The 17,282-nt window shown below is 36.4% G+C and overlaps 2 protein-coding genes across 5 annotated transcripts in view; one reads left to right on the plus strand and one right to left on the minus strand.

Moving 5' to 3' along the window:
• Positions 1-2,338: 2,338 nt before the first annotated feature.
• On the plus strand, positions 2,339-12,798 carry LOC122010128 (kinesin-like protein KIN-14C). Of its 2 annotated transcripts, XM_042566555.1 has the most exons (22): positions 2,339-2,626; positions 2,711-2,868; positions 2,978-3,091; positions 3,358-3,634; positions 4,750-4,877; positions 4,978-5,061; positions 5,219-5,296; positions 5,375-5,467; positions 5,556-5,585; positions 7,175-7,513; positions 7,588-7,669; positions 7,744-7,839; positions 7,916-8,095; positions 8,241-8,347; positions 8,480-8,658; positions 8,850-9,014; positions 9,107-9,360; positions 9,436-9,599; positions 10,725-11,260; positions 11,408-11,505; positions 11,929-12,411; positions 12,506-12,798. In XM_042566555.1, the coding sequence occupies exons 1-21, from the start codon at positions 2,353-2,355 to the stop codon at positions 11,994-11,996; spliced, it is 3,504 nt and encodes a 1,167-aa protein (XP_042422489.1). In that variant the 5' UTR covers positions 2,339-2,352; the 3' UTR covers positions 11,997-12,411; positions 12,506-12,798. The 2 variants fall into 2 exon arrangements, with proteins under 2 accessions (XP_042422489.1, XP_042422490.1); XM_042566556.1 differs by lacking the exon at positions 2,339-2,626 and having other exon boundaries at positions 2,737-2,868; positions 3,031-3,091; positions 12,506-12,794.
• A 1,052-nt stretch (positions 12,799-13,850) lies between these two features.
• The window catches only part of LOC122010129 (cleavage and polyadenylation specificity factor subunit 1), a 62,353-nt gene continuing 58,921 nt past the window's right edge, over positions 13,851-17,282 (minus strand). For all 3 annotated transcript variants that reach the window (XM_042566557.1, XM_042566559.1, XM_042566558.1), the window contains 6 exons: positions 16,933-17,163; positions 16,642-16,773; positions 16,358-16,531; positions 15,756-15,941; positions 15,023-15,408; positions 13,851-14,389 (listed from right to left, as the gene is read on the minus strand). In XM_042566557.1, the coding sequence (XP_042422491.1) occupies positions 14,275-14,389; positions 15,023-15,408; positions 15,756-15,941; positions 16,358-16,531; positions 16,642-16,773; positions 16,933-17,163 (1,224 nt within the window). In that variant the 3' untranslated portion in view covers positions 13,851-14,274. The remainder of the gene's footprint in view (positions 14,390-15,022; positions 15,409-15,755; positions 15,942-16,357; positions 16,532-16,641; positions 16,774-16,932; positions 17,164-17,282) is intronic.

Genomic DNA, 17,282 nt, shown 5'->3' on the forward strand with positions numbered 1-17,282 from the left:
GTTTTTGTTCTGATCCTTTATTAACTATAAAAGCTGGACTTCTGTGCCTAGATGTAGACCTTTGAATGACTCCTAAAGTTAAGAGTTGGTTAATATGCATTTTGCATTCTTCAGTTTCCCAATTTGTATATTTTAAGTCTTGGGTCTTAATTGTAAGGTCTGGATTAATGATTGATAGCTTGCAGTATACTTTATCTCTGTCCCAATATTTAGTAGGATTTTCTCCAATTATTTCTAATTTTTCTAATCTAGAAATGAGAGAGTCTAAATCAGGTTTATGTGTGTTTATTAATTGAAGTAACTGTTGTGGGAGTATAAGATCATATGGGATACAGGTGTCATCAGTAATAGGGCTTGACCAGCCAAGTGAGGCTAGTTTTCCGAGTCTTGGTAGTCAGAAAAAACTAGAGCACAGGTCTGGTTATCTGATTGTGTCTTCTTACTAGGTTGTTTACAGGCATTTTTAGGAGAACATTGACAAGATGTGTTGTCTGAAGGTAGGAGTTCTATGTGGGATTTTGTAGTTAAGGGATGGACAATAGAGGGATAGTCTGATACTATTGGAGATATTATGGGTGAGGAAAAGAAAAGAGCATAATCTTTAGTTAGAAGACAAGCTCTATCTGATGCTACCAGAAAATTTAAACCTAGGATTAAATGAATATTAGGATGTAAGAGTGGCTTAATCCATAGCTTAGGAAGTGAGAGTGGTGTACCATATTTACCACAGTTGTCATAAAACCTTAGATGGGTGTTAGTAACAAATTGCGTGCAAGCTAACTGTTGGCCATCAAATTGTGTACTTAGTAATGGTTGTGATGCTGTTTTTATAAAGGTTTTCGGTAAGACAGAAAGAAGTGTATTTTCATCTATGGTGGAGTTGGTAGCTCCACTATCTAAAAAGGCATGTAGTGTAAATTCATGGCCATGGATATTTACCAGACATTTGACTCTAATGTCTAGAGTTTTTCCTGTATTACATATACTAGAGGCTTTTATAAAGACTAGATCTCGATCTATTACATCTGTTTGTGTAAGTTGTAAACCTTTTCCTTTATCAAGGGTAGCCTGAGAAGAAGAATGTGGAGGAAGATTTTCTTTTATTTGTTTATCTAGGATCTCCATTTCTGTTTCTAATTTATTAATACGTGTTTCTAATACAGAAATTCTTGTTTTATTGGATTGTTAGTATTTTCATATTGAAAGGGTCATTGAAGCTAGACAAAAAGAGGTATTGGCCTGGCCGTTAACTAAGACCCAGCCTGAGCCAGGGGAATAAATCTTTTGTACAAAATCAAAGAAGTAAGTAGACATTATCGCTTCCGCTTAGGCCACACCTGCTTGCGCGAGTACTTCGCTCTAAGGCGAAATGCTCCCCTACAGATGCATTTTTATATCCCATAGCTTTGGCAGATCGCTTAGCTTGGTTCATCTTTAGCGCAAGAGCGCTCGATCAGTGAGCTATTACGCACTCTTTCACGGATGACTGCTTTAGGCAAACCTCCTGGTTGTCTCTGCACCCCTACCTCCTTTATCACTAAGTGGTTATTTAGGCTCTTCCCACTGCGCACTAGCTTCTCGAGTTACCGTGATTTACCTCCTCGTGTTGGTCCTGAGACGAATTGACGGAGGCGCTGGGGACGAGCGAATCCCCTTTTGCCACTAAGTGATTATTTAGGGCTCTTAACTGATGATTCAGACTGTTTCCCTCTCGATGAGTCGACTAATTACCTCCGCTATATAAAAATAAAAATTTAAACGACTAAGTAAGCTCACTTGAATTATGTTGATCAAACTAGAGAACTTCAAAATTTAATACGTCTGAGTATATTTTCTTTGTATTTTATCCATTTATATTAATGACTGTCATGATTTACTCATGATTTTATCCATATATTAAAATCATCTTTTACCACATTAAAAAAATCTAAAAAAAATACTCGAAGTAGGATATTCAAGTTGTCATCTAGATAGTGAATGAATGAGACCTGAGTGAATGAGGTCAAATATGCTTGGGGTGATCTGGGAAGGCCAAGTGAGAATTATCATCCGTAGAGTTAGCTTGATCTACTCAACTCAGTGGAGATTGGTGCTGGGCCCTATAGTGTTCTCAAACGTAATTGGAAGGTAACCAATTGTGCACAGTGTTACTGGCTGAAGAAAAGGTAAAGTGAGTATTTTGCATTAACGGATCGAATCGTTTATATTCGATCGAAGATCCGGCCCGAGTGACGCACGCAACTGCCTGCTAAAGGAACCCGGAAAATGTGTGAGGGCATTTGGCTGTATCGGATCTGACTATAAAATGATCCGATATGAGCAGTAGCCTGTTAAGGAGACGCGGGGCATTGAATGGTGCGAAGCTCGAAGCGCGGAGTTGTTCCCGGGCTTCCACAGGGCCACGCGACAATGTCGGTGCCCTCCTCCCCAGACCTCCTCCCCTCTCCATCGAAAGCCGCAAGCTTCCAAACTCTTCCTGTTGGATCTTTTCGGCCGCTTGTCCGATCGCCAGCCCGCCCCATGAAATTAGGGGTGTCGCCTGAACTGTCTCACTCCGACCGCACTCCGGCGAGCCGAGGATGCGCCGACCCGAGGATGGACAATCTGAACATCGACGAGGAACTCGGTGAGATAGCCACTCGTTCCCGCTTTTCGATGCGCATTCTGTTTTAGGAGTGGCCGGTTTGAGGGTGGATCGATTCTTTTTCAGCCAAGAGGCGAGCTGAAGTGGTGGAATGGATCGACGGCTTGTTCCCGGACCTCGTCGTGGATATCGATGCGTCGGAGCAAGGGCTTCGTGCCAGGTTGCTCGATGGTGCAGTATTATTCCGCATCCTCAACAGGTTCAGACTTTTTGGATCGGAAGTGGTGGGATTCTTGACCGATAACGCCCGCAATGTTTTTGATTTTTGTTTTCAGTGGAAGATTCTTTCTTCTTCTTTTTTTTTTCCTTAATTGTTGCGTGAACACTTCGCAGATTGGTAATGGGAATCGTGTTTCCACTGAGAAGCGTTTTGATTGTATAATTAGCTTTATTTCGGCCGTTGAGCAGATGGGATTGCCTGGATTCAAATTTTCAGACCTTGAACAGGTAGACATGTACATGTCGTCATAGAATTATTGGTGATATTCTTTTGTGAGCTAGGTAACCAAGATTTTTTCTCAGAAAAATTAATCCCCTTTACACGAAAAGCTAAAGGACTACATAGATTCACTTTGCCAGGCTCTTAGGAGCCTCTGGAACTTGTTGATCTTTCTTTTGAATTTGTTCTATGATGGATATATCTCTAACAAATGATAAAATAAATGCAATTGAAATATTTTATTGAAGTTCATTTTAATTTGTTGCGGAATCAGGGACCTATGACTGCGGTAATATATTGCCTTTGGTGTCTCAAGAATCATCTCAGCTGCAATTTTGGTGAAGAAAATGCAAAGTCACCATTGAATCATGTGGTTGAAGCAAGACGAAGGTCAAAAACTATGGAAATCAAGAGGGTCAAATCACTGAAATTTTTCAGGGAGAAAAGTAATTATAGTGCAGAAAAGTCTGCAGATTCAGCAGAGGACCAGCAAAACAGCCTTGTAGATTTGCGATTGAAACACCTGCTACGAGCTAGTCCAGTATTCTCAGGTATGGTTGTAAACATTCATTTGAAACTATAGCTACCGTGATCTAGTATTGCCTACTAGTGAATTAAAGCAAAATGTTGATCAGCCCCCAATTGAATATTCTTGTTGTTGTAACGAATAAGAATACGACAGCAAGCCATGAGTCCCCACTATCAACTATTATTTGTAGAAATTAATCACACAGCAAAACTAATAATTGTTAATTTGCATTATCAAACAAAGCAACTAATTTAACATTCATATGGTTACTCTAGATTAAGGCATGTTTTAGCAACTTAAATTTCTGGATTGTGTCCAACAAAATCAAATTTCAAATTTTATTTGATAAGGTGCTTGCCAGTTACAATATTGTGACTGTAAGTACTTAAAAAGAACAAATATCCTCTCTTAAGTTACTCCATGCGTTGAGCAAGGACGCATGGTTTCTATCTTTTCTAGTTTGTCACATGGATGAGTTTTCAGGAAAAGTGTAGATTTGGATCGATTTCTAATTGCTTAAATTTGTAGGATAAGTGCCCATATACAGAACTTAACATGGTACTAAAACCAGAAGACCTAGGTGTAAACTCCACCAGTTATTAACATTGTTAAGATTAATATATCCCTTGTTAATTCAGTAATGTTTGGGGCTTGTTCTGGTATACTGCAGCAGTCCACTTGTCCATACTCGTGGGATATGAGTATAATTAGTTGATCTCTCAACAGATAAATGTTTTGGGAATAATTATAGTCACCAATAAAACTATTAGTTGAAAATAAGAGAGCAAACACTCTAGAAGCTGTACAGTTAATATTTATGTGAATTAAGGAAAGATGTGGAACTATATAGTTAATACGAGTCCATGTTTGAGATGTATTTTTCCTTCATTGTTTTTCTCCAATCTCAAATGTGTTTTAAAAAAGTTGTTTTTCATTTGATTCCCCATAGGTTTTCTTATTTTAGAGAAGAGAAGAATGTTCTTTTACCTTCATCCGCTTAAGCTTCAAAAATTTGAGGACAAATCATGGTCATAAACACTCGAAAGCATGAAACCTATGGGATTCTACAACTCCTAGAGATTATTTAGGTTTAATTTTCTTTCCTGATTTTCTCAAGTAAAATTCTTTTTATGTCAGAACCATCAACTCCTCATTCTGATCGTAACGGACACAAGTTCCATGAGGTTTTCCAACTAAAACAAGGACGCTACAGTGAACTTCCTGCTGCAAAGATTTCAGAAATGTTGAAATCAAACAGTTTAGATGTAAGCTACCATGATAGAGGTTTGTTTTCAAATAAGTTCTTACATCTTCACATGATCTGTTCATAATTTCTTACATATATTTATTAATCACCGTTTGCAGAATGCCCCCACTCAATCTCTTTTAAGTGTCATTCATGGAATTCTTGAAGAAAGTATTGAAAGGGGGAATGGCGAAATACCTTTTGTAGGTATCCATGTCTTGGAAAATTTAGTTTGTTTCCATAGAATCAGTTCACCTCAGCTTTAAGACCTGTAACTTTTTGTCTTTACATGCTTTTAACTAATGTTGATAAGAATGAAACATTTCTCAGATTTTAGTGCTCCTTTATTTTTTGTCCCAGCGTGTAGCATGCCTTCTGAAAAAGGTTATACAGGAGATTGAAAGGCGCATTGCAACACAAGCAGATCATATACGAAATGTAAGAAAGTGTGTTTCACATTCATCATATCTAGCCAAATCTATATCCTACAGTATTTTTTTTTTTTTTTTGTAAAAGCAAAATAATCTGATTAAGGCTCGAGAAGACAAATTTCAATCAAGGATCAGAGTGCTAGAAACACTAGCAAATGCATCCAATGAAGAAGCACAGGTACTTACATTTCAGTACAGGGTATTACTCTCATATTACACGTAGACCTTTTTGGCCCTACCTAATGCATTGTTTCTTCCTGACTCAGATGGTAATGAACCAGCTTGATCAGCTAAAGGTAGTCTCTTTTTTTATTCTTTTATTTGCAGATTTATTCTAATTTAGTTGAACTTGATAGTCCCATCTATCAGTTTATGATACTAATAAAAATAGGATTGCACCTTTTTCTGGCAGCATGATACTCTATGTTTTGTCCTCTAATGAAAGATTGTGGAGCAATTCTAATGAAAAATTGATTATCAATCTGATTATCATAATATTGCTTCATTGATTTAGTAAGCTCAATACCAAACTCAATTATTAGTTGTTTGGGCCAACAAACTCACATGTGACCAAGACCACTGCCATATATATCACCTCTACACTTAGTGTTACAACTGTAGTCATTTGCCTTTCTAAGATATTTGATTTCCTTCTGAAAGAATATAATAATCTACTAAGGGTGTTCAAAGTGGACAAGAGCAACTTACCAAACCATGAATTGGGAGATTGCTTCAGCTCGCACACAGATTTTTGCAGGTTACACATGAGGTTATACACACCTTAAACAACACCATATAAGCATCACCGGAATCACTTGGAAGAAAAACATTCTTGATATCTGGCTATTTAGTGGCCATTGAGACACTATAAAGGTGAGAAAAACAGGAATTGAAATCATAACAATGAAAACAAGATGCATACAGTCAACATTGTATATTTGAGTGAGTCCCTTTGCCATTAATCAAGCTGTAACTTTATTCAGTGAACTATCAGGTGATGTTTGAACAGTGGCACTCGTGATGTATCTGATTTTCTTGAAGAAAGAGTAGTTGCTTTTTTTGCTGACCTCTTCCAAATTGCCATTGTCAGATATCTTTGGATTGCATTAATGATGTGTTTACTTGGAGAGGAAATAGAAGGAAAATAAAATAGTTTAATTGAATAAAAAGAAATGAAATGAATTGTGGTATTTTATTTAAACTCTATTACATTTGTCGTGTTTATTTAGTCGGACTTGAAAGGAGAGATACTCACACTTGCCTTTTCTGTACTTATGAGATGTGTAAATCTGTTTCCATTTATTTCCACTTGATCTGGGTAGAAAAAAGTACAGGATATGGATGGAATTAAATTCCTTCCTCTTTTTCTTTTTCGTTTCAAATAAATAAGAGAAACCAATCATGTATTTCATATCTTTTCTTTTCTCTCCTATTTTCATCCAACACAACACAAACCAAGATGGTGCTTGGGACATTAACTTCTACATGTAACCCTCCGTTCCAGGCTTGCATTATTATTAGATCTATCCCTCCCTTCAAAACTTGTAGTCAAATTGAAGAATAACTAGGATACTTGACCAGAGTGGTCTACAATATCCTTAGTGATGATGGAATTCATGTTTCATGGGCAAAGCACATACAGAATACCTGCAGACAAGGTCAATGTTCTAATTTGGATAATTGTCAAATGAAAGCTTCATAAAAAAGACTATCTTTCAAGCTTCAAAGTTTACCCCTAATACATGGCCAAACAGTATAAAATAGGGATCTTGCCATGAAATTGAAGCATGCTACTGGACCAACTCGACCTAACTAAAGTTTTCATAGGCATATGTCAAAAAATGTTCTTATCTACTCATCAAACTTATAAATCATGGTCCTACAGGATGAAAAGTCCAAAACTGTAGAAAAGAAGATACATTCTGAAGATATCATTAGAATAATCAAGGATAAAGACAAAAGAGACAAAGTAGTTTCAGAACTTAAGCAGACTTTAGAAACGATGAAAAGGTCATATCAAGAACAGCTTCAGCAGCTGGAAAGAAATGCTAATGATTCTGAGTTGGAGTTAAAGCAAAGGTTGAAGGAGGCTGAATGTCTGCTATCAGAGTCTAGGGAAAGAAGAGAACAGATAGAAGCAGAGATAAACTCTAAATATCAAAATTGGAGTAAAAAAGTAGACATTTTCCAAAGTTTCATAGCTTTACTTCTGCAATCAATTCAGGTATTTCTTCTCATTCTCAACTGCTTTTTGTCCTTATGTGACATAAAGAAATGAACAATCGGGTGTTGTGCCAGGGTTTGAGGGAATCCTATAGTTCCATGAAGCATGAATTTGTGGATACAGAAAAAAGATGGTCCGAAGAATTCACTAATCTTGGTAATAATTATTTTGCTAATGAATACTTTAACTTTCATTTCCTGACCTTTTTGTTATCTTTCTGGTTCATATAGGGGAGAAGATGAAAGTGCTAACAGATACAGCAGACTCTTATCACGAAGTTCTTGCAGAAAACCGGAAATTATATAATGAGGTTCAGGAACTAAAAGGTGTTCGTTAAGCATGACAGTCTACCATTGCTCTTCTACTTATATTCTTGACTTAGTTTTTTTACTCTTATGACAGGAAATATTAGAGTTTACTGTAGGATAAGGCCATTTCTTTCAGAAGAAAATAAAAGACAGACAAGTGTAGAGAACATCGGTGAGAATGGTGAGCTAGTGCTTGTAAACACAAGTAAACAAGGAAAAGATGGTAAAAGAATGTTCAATTTCAACAAGGTGTTTGGTCCCTCTGCTACTCAAGGTTCTTGATCTTGTGACTGAGTAGATTTTTTGTTCCATATGCATATTAATCCATGTAGCTATTAGTTTCGGGATAATGGTATGGCATATGATTATGTAGTTTCAGAGTTGTTCCGTTATCTAAAATATTTTTTTCATTCATGTAGAGGAGGTCTTCCTAGACACTCGGCCCTTAATACGATCTGTTATTGATGGTTACAATGTTTGTATATTTGCATACGGTCAGACTGGATCAGGGAAAACATATACAATGGTATGCAGAATCTAAGTTCATCTTGTTCTCATCTTTAGTTCGACTGTTGAGGTTCAATGAAAATGAAATCCCCTCAGCATTTTACTGTCCCTTGGTGCATTATTCTATTGTGAAACTAAAATCTTTTTCCAGACAGGACCTGATGGAGGATCTGAGAAAGACTGGGGTGTAAACTTTCGTGCTCTAAATGACCTTTTTAATATTTCTCGGAGTAAAAGTGGCACCTTTAGGCATGAAGTGAGTGTTCAAATGGTTGAAATATATAACGAGCAAGTGCGTGATCTCCTTGCAAATCATGGCTCACAACAGAGATATCCTTAATTCTGCAGCTTTCTTACCATTGTATGTTTTAGGGGCTGCCTTTTCATGTTAGGAATTAAATATCTCAGTTTTTTTTTTACTTTCTGTTATCAGTTTTTCCCCATTCTTCCTGTTCTTTCATGATTCTTGGAATCAGTTCCCTAGATTTTTTTTTTCAATTGTTTCCTATTAACTATCACACACTTGGGATTATGGCTACTACTCAACCCAATGGGCTTGCTGTCCCTGATGCAACTATTCATCCTGTTGAAACAACTTCAGATGTCCTGGAACTAATGAAAATAGGACATCTAAACAGGGCCGTTTGTTCCACTGCTTTAAATGAAAGAAGCAGCCGATCACACAGGTTCTAGCTTCTAGTCAATTATGTGCAGTTATATTATTATATCCTTTGATTATCTCGTTGGTTTTACAGTAATTACATATGTTTTGTTACAGTATTCTTACTGTTCATGTTCAAGGAACCGATTTGAAAAGCGAAACTACTTTGCGTGGTTCCCTTCATCTGGTAGATCTTGCTGGAAGTGAGCGTGTTGACCGTGCTGAAGTCGTTGGTGATAGGCTCAAGGAAGCTCAACATATCAATAAATCATTGTCTGCACTTGGGGATGTTATCTTTGCTCTATCACAGAAAAGCTCTCATGTTCCATACAGAAACAGCAAGCTTACTCAAGTTCTGCAGAGTTCTTTAGGTGTCAATTCTATCTTCCTGTTTAGATTGTGACAAGGTTGTGTTTGTACTCCTGACTTAGACACTAATTATGCAGGTGGACATGCTAAGACACTTATGTTTGTACAGATAAATCCAGATGTTGGATCATACTCAGAGACCTTAAGTACCTTGAAATTTGCTGAAAGGGTTTCTGGGGTGGAGTTAGGTGCAGCAAAGAGCCAAAAAGAGGGCAAAGAAGTTAGAGACTTGATTGAACAGGTAGCAATGTATTCTGGTTCTTTTCTCGGTTTTGCATTTATGGTTAATGACAGGAAACTATAAAGTTTTCCTTTCAACTGAAGAAAGCACATGTGTTAACCGAAATTCATTTTTTTGAACTGAAATAAATTACTGATGATTTGCATGTCAATCAGAAAGATATCTTGAACAAAAATTTCAACCACAAATTACTTATCATGATGCAGAATGACTTTATAAACTAGGCTAGTTAGAGGTGGACACACTTCCATTTATCAATTCATCAAGAAAATTATAAACCCACTCAAGAATTTAAGTTGGAGATATTCAAACCAAAGACACAACTAATATGGAAACCAATGTTTCCATAGTGAACCAAACCTATGTGTAAACCAAAACATAATACATACAACATCATAACTCATCAAAAGATATATCTATTTATTATGCTGAAACTGATAGATCTAAATCTTCAGCTTAGTTTGTAAGTTTAATATTTTTGGTTGTCAGTTTTGGATGCCCGCACCAAACTGTAGTTACATTCCCTATGTGTATCCAAAACAACTAAATTTCAGACAGATATTTTTCAATTACAACTTTAGTAGATGTTCAACTGCATTTCCTTCTATCAATTGCAATGCTTGGATATTGAATTACCAAATATTAATGGTTTCTGTGTTTTCTGACAATGAACAATTGAACATGTTGCCACTTAAAGAAAATGTGTAAAGCTCAGGGTTTACCAGTCATCCAAGATGACAAACTTATGAAAGTTTCAATTTATTCGATCAGGGAATATCCACCAATATAAAAGTGTATAACTTGTGAAACCTTGAAATTTTCAGGATACGAGTTCTATAAATAGTGATTAACTTCAATTTTTAAGCAAATGCAATCAAGTAACTTTTTGAGTTAAAACTGACCTTTCATATCGGACATTGTTGCATATTGTGTTCCCAAGGTCCATTCATATTGAGAAATAGCTAACAAGGTCACATGTAACCCTAGTGGTGCTTTTAATGGTGTTAACCAAGCCATCAATAATAAAGATTTTTTTATTTGATCTCAGTTAGTATTTAAATTTTCAAGTAAATTGATTAAAAACAAGTCCAGAATGTCCCTCTGATCTTTGATTTGGAATTGCAGGTAGCATCACTTAAAGATACAATTGCAAGGAAAGAGGAGGAGGTTGAACAACTGAAACAAGAAAAAAATCTCAGATCACAGTCTGCTGATGCAAAAATAGAAAGGCATAGTAAGGGCCTATTGAAACAAAATTCCTCCCCTCCTGGTGGCGTTTCAAACTTAGGTGCTACAGTACAACTAAAACAAAAAATATTGGTTCGAAAGCCTGTTAACAAAAGTAAGACAGCCAAAAATCATGAGAATAACTCAGAGAATGGATATCATTCTGAATCTAGTTCACAGAAGTCTGCAGAAGAAAGTAAATACAGGAGACAAGGATTTTCACGTCCAACAGTACACAAACTGGTTCGTAGTAGTTCTGCCGATGTAGAGCTTTCAGACATTCATGATGAGGATGCAGAGGAGAGATCAAGCGACATATCTGACAGTGTAGCCTCCTCCATGGTAGCAGATACAGGTGGTTCAAGGAACAGTGTTGTAGAGTTCTCACTCTTCCCTGAACAAAAGAAACCATCAGAAACTCCTAAAGAGAAAGAGTTAATACTTTTAAATCTTCCCTTGTTTACATCCTTCAACGACCTTCTTGTTCACTTGTTATGCTCCCTATGGTTATTGTAGTATCCTTCTGAATATGAATTGACTTTTTGTCAGTTTGTTATAACCCTTTAATATGATAAATGCAGGATTAAGATACCAGTAAGAATACCTAAACCACCTCTGAAAACAATTGGACAGGACACGGTCACCCAGCCAAAGATAAACGATGCATTGAAGCCCTCAAGTAAGTTTAACCTTCAGCCAGTGCATGACCTGTGTGTTCAACCTTTTTTGCTGAAGAATTCCCAGTCTCTCACTCTCTTGAGTGTTTAAATAATCAGTCTTCTTAATTCTTGGAGTATGTCTACTATAGTTAGTTAACAAACAATTTCAAAAGAGAATTGGTAGTTGGGCCTACATTCAGAATTAGTTCCATATCATAGCTAACTTTATAAGTTCCTCAAGAAATCTTCCGGTGTTATTCTTCTTGCAATTTACGTGCTTATATATTGCTTTTTGTTCTGATTGGTAACGATATAGTTATATAATACTTTTTCACGTCGTAAAGACTAGTTTTATTTGGGGAAGAAGAAGCTCTAGCATCCTTATTTAAATATAATTTTTTCTTTCCATTAGTTATGGTTACTGAAAACTCTTACATTGTCAGACTCAAGAAAAGGCACAAACCATGTTAGAACGCCATCGCCTGCCAGAGCTACGAAACGTTGGCAGTAGAAAACGTGCTCTGGAGAAATTTATAAAGAACTGCCTACAAAATTGAAAATGCATTTGCAGAATAGGTGGATGTTGAGTTTAACTTTCTTCTCTGGTTTCACCAAAAAGGAGTACAACTGTGTAAAGTTAGAAAGTGTAGCCCTTGCACTCTTAAGCTGCTGTGAAGTAATCACCACCTGGAAGAAATACCATCCTTGCATTTTGAAGCAATGACAATCATTATGCCGATGAAAGTTCTTGCTGACAATGAAGCAGCACCTACTTGCTGAAGATCATCAGCTAACCTGAAAATGGATGGGAGTTACCGTGCAGAAGCCAGAAGAAGCCAGAGAGCTATACGAATGATCTCATTGTCTACCACAGTGAAATAGAAGATCAAAACTTTCAAATGGTGTCCATAAAGGTGCAGACAAAGGTGTGTGTTTCAATGAATTTTTTTTCCTTGAATATCTCAATCACATACAGTTTTCTATTTTCTATGATATGAAACTGAATCTGTACTGAACCAGGAGGCAGTATATAATCTTCGTTTATTCCAGTGGAAGTTTAAGGCCTCTCTTAACACGGCAGTTCACACGCTTAACAAGGGGATGTTGTACATTGTGAATGGTGAAGGGGTAAATCTTCAAATGTTTGGAAATGTCCCTCAAATAATCATCACTAATGGCATGATTTTGTTAGATTTTGTTGCACAACTGCATATAACCTAGTTCTGGGTCTCTCTGTATTACTTGTTTCATCGAGTAGAGTAACAATCATTCACAAATGGTAAAACTAATTAGAGGTAGAGTCAACCAAGCCTGGTCAGCACAGACTAAACTAGGCCACCCCAAGCACATCATAGGTCTACTCCAACCCTAACCCCATGAGCGCGACATGATTGGCTCGGGTGTGTATAGGCATGGCTTGGGCCTAGGCTGACTTGATAGGTCAGAAATTCAATAATAAATATAAATTTTTTTAAAAATATGAAATATTTAAAAATGTTATGTAGGATTTTTTTTTTCTTTTAAAATGAAGGGTAATTTATTAATATTTTAATTGCTTGAGAATGATTTTAGGGGTAAAAGAGATAATTTCCAAATTTCTGTATTAAATTTTAAAATATAAATAAAATTGGGTAGTGATAAGCCTGTTTGTCACCGGTTTAGTTGTCGGTGCTGATCTAATTGTCGTCACAAGTCACAAGTCACAATTGGACTTGGCCTAGTCCCGTGCCTACTTTGATTGACACCATCATAATTTCGTAGCTGGATACTGTTACATTCATTAGTATTGACTCACTTTGCCTGAATTTAAGTTATGAAATAAGAAGAGAATTCACAAATTGAAGATAAAGACGGATGTAAGACAAAGTGTGAAGAGGGAGAAGTAAGTTCACGAATTCTACACGTATTTTGATTTGCCTTGTCTGAAAAAAAAGTCCACTGATACGAAATCCTAATTTACTTACTACGTGATCTCTGTATTCATTTTGCTACTACTTTATTTGCGTAGTTGCATTTAGAATTCCTGTATACCGGTAGATTGTAAACTAACAATTTGGTAGGTATGAATGTGAATGGACATTTTATTCCAGCTTTCTCAAGTTCAATATTTATTAATAAATTAACATTTTAAGATTAAAATTTTGATACAAAAAATGAGTGAATCTGAGTAAGATCCGGTCATGCGGGCCAAGAAAACTCACTGATGGGGCACAAGTGAATCTGAGTAAGATAAGTTCAATTCATAGAAAGTAGCGTGGGACTCAATTACTGAGAGTAGCAAATATCATGGTAACATTCATCAATGACCGCCACAAACAAAATTATCTAAACACGTGGCGAAATGACAGTAAAGCAACACAAAGGATTACGTTAATAGGAATTGGTTAATTTCATCAAATAGACTATTTTTACAATGTCGAGTGTTCATAGCCACGTCCATTAATTAATCCCAGTCGACGATAGAATTGACCTTACATAAATAAACGCAATAAAAAGAAACTGACTGCGTAGATAAGTGGAGGGAAAAAGATTACAACTCCTGGTGACCATCTTTGCATATGAATTTGCATTTCAGCAAATTACCCTGGCAGAATACTAGAAGTATCGCATCTGGTAGTAGTCGTCCGAAATGAAACATTCTTGATCACTGGGGTCCTCTTGTCAAACTACACTCGATCAGTTAGGATACTAAGCCGTTCTCCTTTTGGCAAGAGTATACCATGGGAAAGCAGGTTCATTACATTATATGATGCAGGAGAAGTTCCCGATAATTTAAAATGCACATTCAATCACAGGAAACTTGTGCCAAGTGAAAGATCACTTAAATTTGAAAGAATTTGTGAACGAGTCGTGACAATCTGTTGAGCAATCTCTAGCTGTTTGTCTAGTGGAAGCATTTCGTACCTGGAAATGGGAAAAGATTGTACAGCAGTTAGAATGGCAAGTAAAAATCACACCAAACCAAATCTATAGCTAATTTGCAGCTCTAAATCAACAATTTTCTCCACTCATTTCTTAAGGAACAGTCCCCTGCTTGGAACACAGCATGTAACTTGGAGACTCGACAATAACCCAATGGAAACAGCACAAATTCCTTCCTAATCCTATTTCCCAATCTCTAAGTTGTGTTGCTAATTAAGGCTCACCAAAATTTAATGTCCTTGTATATATTATAACCTGCAGTTGCTTTCTCAGGGGTAAAAAATAGTATTTACTCTTAAAACTTAATCTGATAAGAATAATTGGGTAAAAAAATTGCTTTCCTACGTGTTTCAAGGGATTTTGTCCACCTTAATGCTGTTCATAACTTGAATAGAAATCTGATCTACAAGCAAATATTATCTATACATTAATCAAATAGATCTATACCTGAAAAATTATAGATTAACAAGCCATCATCCAAATACAGGAAAAAAGGAATTTTGAGCAGCACTAATTTTGATATAAAAATTAAAAAGTAGTCATGGTTACCTAACATCTTTGCAACTAATTTACCATTTATTCTCACATCATAAGCATGAAGAAAAGAATCCTTACTGGGAAAGAAGCTCACAATCCACCATATTATCTGGACCAGGACGATGTGCCTTTCCATTTGAACGGAACTGCCGAAATGATTTTGGATTCAGGCCGCATGTATGGGGAACAACATCTACTAGTTTTCTTTGCAGAGTCTGAAGTCTGCGGAATGTTAGCTCATCCAGTGGTGCAATACAACCAATGCTCCCATCTAGTGAACTGAATAGAAGGGCAAACCGGTTGGTCTTGTCAGAACCAGGAGTTATATTGGTTCGGTCAGAAGAGGTGGAGAGCATCTGCAGCCTCAAGAATTTTGTCACGTGGGCCCCAGCATGAAATTCAGCTCTAGACAAAAGCTTCTGCCCTTTCCAACTCTCTAATGTTTTTGGAGCATAATAGAATATCTGCAACAGAATATTAAAACATTGAACAATTGCTCAGGTGTTTGACTGCAAGTATGATCAAACTTCTTCCTAAATTCTAGCAATCTAATAACATATTATATCGCTGAATTTGATATTGGCTAGTTCTGTGAAAATATACAGCAAACACATGCATCATAGACGTCTTTGATCGGAATCATATACCAGTGAACACACTCAAAAGTACGTCTGACCAGCAGAATAATTGTTAATTTTAAGTAGGAAACTATCATATACTTGTTCAAAAAATAACTGGAAAATGGGAAGTACCTAGTTAACCATGTTAATCAAGTATCCAGTATACTACCAGCATTAGTTGAGTACCTTACCTGAATATTTTTTTTATCATCTGAAACTACAAGGCTCAATGTACTTCCATCTATCAGAAACTCAGTTGCATAAGAATCAAGAGAAGCAAAATCCTTGGCTAATAAGCTCAACTGAGCACCCTGCTCTTTCCAATTTAGAAAATAGATGCTTTTGTGAATATCTCCCAACAAGATAAAATTTTTTACCTGCAAAATTTATATTCTTCATGAATCACAATGATCACATTTCTAGATTTCTATGTCCTAACCCATGCAATAAAAATTAAGAGGGAGATGAAAATCCTGCGAATTTTAATCAATTCTTCAAAAATGGGTCACCGTTTGAGGAATAACGATAGCAGAAAGACATTACAATAATCAGAGATAACAATAACCCAACTTAATTACGGGAAAGGAAGGGAAGGGGAGGGGGTGACTTGAGGATACGAAGGTAGCACTAGTAAATGAGAGGTGCAGAAAACTGAAGGCAGAATACTAAATATAAAGTTTATATGCCTCAAGCAATTTTGGTACAATTTTGTACCAAAATTATGGAACAGAAACAAATGCCTACGAGCGTTCTGGTATAGGTAGGTTCAAATCTTAAAAGAATACATACTTACAATGTTCAAGCTCACTACATGAAGAGGAGCATCATAGAAAGCAATACCATTTAACTCAGTACCAGTCCACTTGTGCAAGGTGATCTTAGGACCAGATGCAACCAACAAATGACCTTGGAGAGAGGCTATGGCAGACACAGCACCCTTTAACTCTTTCGAGTAAACCTCAGAAACCTGTCAGACAAAAAATTCAGAAAAACTAAAAAAAAATTCCACACCAAGTTCAGAAAGTAAAGATTTATTTAGTTAATGAAAATTAACTTTCTATTTTACTGAATAATTACCACATTCTGAGAACTGTCAACATTTTTAACAAAAGTGTATAGTAACATTCTTCCTCTAGCAGCTACATCCTCACCCTGTACATAAGCTGTCCCGATGGCTAAAAGGGTTTCATTTTCCTTTGTCATTGTGTTCTGTAGAGACAATACCAAAATTGTTAACAAGAAATTTACTTTAATTAAAAAAACCAGACTGAAAATCTTTAGGATGAATGATTTTAGGACAAAACATATTCTAGAACATGTCAAGTTAAATTAACTGCCAAAAATTCTCTGATTTCTTGTTCAACTTACAAATAATGTGACCACTCTAACAGTAAGAGCATTTTCAGAGGTTTGCATCGGAATTTTAGCTCTAGTTTCCCATTGTCCTCCAGATTTCCCAGGTTCTAAAATGCGGATCTCAAACTCATCGATAGTATAGTTTTTTTGAAGATCGTCGGAGTTAACATTATCATTGTCATTCATGTGAACAATATCTTGATCAGCAATAGAACAAAGGACTTGATTAAGAGGTCGAACAACCTGCAGAACAAGAGTTGATGCTAAAAGCATGCAAGCTAATTATGTGAACCAAAATAAATGCTTGCCAAAGAGTACCAAAATTATATGACAACATCAAGATCTAAATTACATAATGATGT

Source organism: Zingiber officinale, chromosome 8A (assembly GCF_018446385.1).
Source record: "Zingiber officinale cultivar Zhangliang chromosome 8A, Zo_v1.1, whole genome shotgun sequence".
In the NCBI taxonomy this organism is placed as follows: domain Eukaryota; kingdom Viridiplantae; phylum Streptophyta; class Magnoliopsida; order Zingiberales; family Zingiberaceae; genus Zingiber; species Zingiber officinale.

Bases quoted from the DNA above. Each gene is read 5' to 3' on its own strand.
- LOC122010128 (XM_042566555.1), top strand. From the start codon at position 2,353: ATGGTGCGAAGCTCGAAGCGCGGAGTTGTTCCCGGGCTTCCACAGGGC. The intron at 5,062-5,218 runs GTAGGTATCCAT...TTTTTGTCCCAG, and splicing joins GGAATGGCGAAATACCTTTT to CGTGTAGCATGCCTTCTGAA. The intron at 7,670-7,743 runs GTAATAATTATT...TGGTTCATATAG, and splicing joins CGAAGAATTCACTAATCTTG to GGGAGAAGATGAAAGTGCTA.